Below are 2,288 nucleotides of genomic sequence, written 5' to 3' on the forward strand. Positions count from 1 at the left end.
TTTGTTGTCAGTCGATGGCAGGCAAATGAAGGATCTATACCCGGCATATCTGCTGCTGACCAAGCGAAGAGGTCCTGGTTTGCCTTCAAAGACGTCTCCAGCCATAACCTTTGGCTTGGCGGAAGGGAACTCCCAAGGTACACTACCTGCCATGGGGATTGACCCAACTGTAGAGTTGTTTTTCCTCTTCTGGTTGTGGTCGGAAGTCTCCTTCGTCCGCCCAAACGTCCAACTCTACCATGTGCACGCCCCAAGGTCTTTTGGAGGGGGGGCGTGCTGTTTGTTGAAGTGGGGGCGGAGGCTCATCTAGTAGCAACTGAGAGCCGAGTGTTGGTCTCCTTTTACTGTGCAGACTTGGAGGTTGATCGAGAGGAACTTCATGCATAGATGGGGCGTAGAGACGATTGCTCCAAGCCTATTCAAAGTTGGTCGGCCGATTATGGCGTTGTATGCTGAATCGCACTGGACGACCAAGAACTTTGTTTGGACAGTCCTACTCATGGGGTGGTCGCCGATTGTAAGCCAAATCTCTACATATCCCCTGGGAGTGATTCCCTGACCGGAAAACCCAATCAGCTGTCCATCATAAGGAAGGAGGTCGCGGTCCCGGAGTTCCATTTTTTCAAATAGATCCTGAAAAATAACGTCAGCCGAGCTACCCTAATCAATGAACAGGCGACTAACCTTTTTGTTGTTGAGTTTGGCGGTGATGACGATGGGGTCATCGTGCCCTCGGTCGACACCTTCATAATCACGGTTGTCGAAAGTAATGGGGGGAGCGGATCTGTAGTTCTGTCTCTACTGGGAGCTTCTGGCAGCGACGTGCATTACCTCCCGTACATATTTTTTCTGGGCGGTCTTAGAGGTACCCTCGGCAGCAAAACCTCATGAGATAGTGTTGATATCAACTGGGCTCCTTGGCCTTCGGTTGTCTGTCCGGTGCCTATCCGCCTGAGGACGTGGGGTAGGGCGCCGTTGTTGAAATTGTGGGGGGGACCGTCTTCTTGGAGGTTCTGGTCGACGATGTTGTGGTGATCGCCGACGTTGCTCTAGGCCTGCGATGAGTCGCTGTAGATGACCAGCCTGTATGAGATCTTCGATGGTATCCCGTAGCTGGGTGCAGTCATTGGTTAAGTGGCCGAACATACTGTGATAGTCACAATACTTGGACCGGTCTTGCGGGCCTGGCTTGGTAGGGCGGGGGCGTGGGAGTTGGACGAGGTGAGTGAAGAGGACTTCTTGCAGGATTCGTGAACGGCTGGCGTTCAGGGGGGTATAGGTGGAGTATTTGGCTTTTTTGGTTAGTGAGGGTAGGTCACGAGGTAGGTCGTGTGGTCTTGGCCGTTTGGTTTCCCGTGAGGGGTGATGTGTTTGGGGCTCGGCATGGGTGTGTATATGGTGGGTTTCATCTAGATTGATGAATTGTTGGGCCTTGGAACGGAAGTCTTCCATGGTGAGGTCGGTGTATTTGGCCAATTCTGTGCGGAAAAGACCTTCCTGAAGTCCCATAACGAGGACATGCACTGTTACTTCGGAGCTTAGGGTATGCACCTTCATGGCCTCGGTATTAAACCGATCTAGGTATGCCCGGATGGATTCATTGGATCCCTGGCGAATGCCAGACAGTGTGTATGATGACCTTTGTTGCTTCTTGCTGGCTGTGAACCTTGTGTTGAAGGCCGAAGCGAGGGTTTCCCAAGTGTTGATGTTGTTTGGAGCTAGGCGGGTGAACCATTGGAGGGCCGCCTTTTTAAGAGTCAGGGGGAAAGCCCTGCACATGATGGGGTCGGTTGCCCCATGGAATAACATAGAAGCCTCGAAGGCGTCGAGGTGATCTTGTGGGTCTGCCGTCCCATCATATTGGTCCATGTTTGTGGGGCGGTTGAAATGGGAGGGTAATGGGTAAGCCATGATGGCAGGTGTAAAAGGATGTCTAGCACCACAAGAGTGGTGCGGGGTTGGTTGGGATGGTGGGCGGGACTCGCTCGCTAATTCTTCACGGTTACTTTCGTGAACATGGCGTTCCGAGTGATCTTTAGGGTTTATTTTGGATTGGTGGAGTTCTTGTATTACGTCGGCCTGTTGCTGGATGATCCGCTCCTGGCGTTCCAGCATTTGGAGAAGGTGTTGGGTGGTTGGCTGTTGTTCTGGAGTGGTATGGTGGCTTCGGCTGGCTTGATGGGATGGTTGTCTTGGTGGGGGAAGAGTACTTGGGGCAGGGTCGACTTGGCTGGTAGATAGAGCTCGGTTTCTGGTGGTTACCATGGTGTGAGTTGGAAGCACAGACG

The 2,288-nt window shown here is 52.6% G+C and overlaps 1 protein-coding gene across 1 annotated transcript; it reads right to left on the reverse strand.

Annotated features, from left to right (window-relative positions):
• Window positions 886–2,265, reverse strand: LOC109335486. The gene has a single exon (XM_019571620.1). The coding sequence runs from the start codon at window positions 2,263–2,265 to the stop codon at window positions 886–888; it is 1,380 nt and encodes a 459-aa protein (XP_019427165.1).

The sequence above is a fragment of the Lupinus angustifolius genome, chromosome LG20, assembly GCF_001865875.1.
Source record: "Lupinus angustifolius cultivar Tanjil chromosome LG20, LupAngTanjil_v1.0, whole genome shotgun sequence".
Taxonomy (NCBI): domain Eukaryota; kingdom Viridiplantae; phylum Streptophyta; class Magnoliopsida; order Fabales; family Fabaceae; genus Lupinus; species Lupinus angustifolius.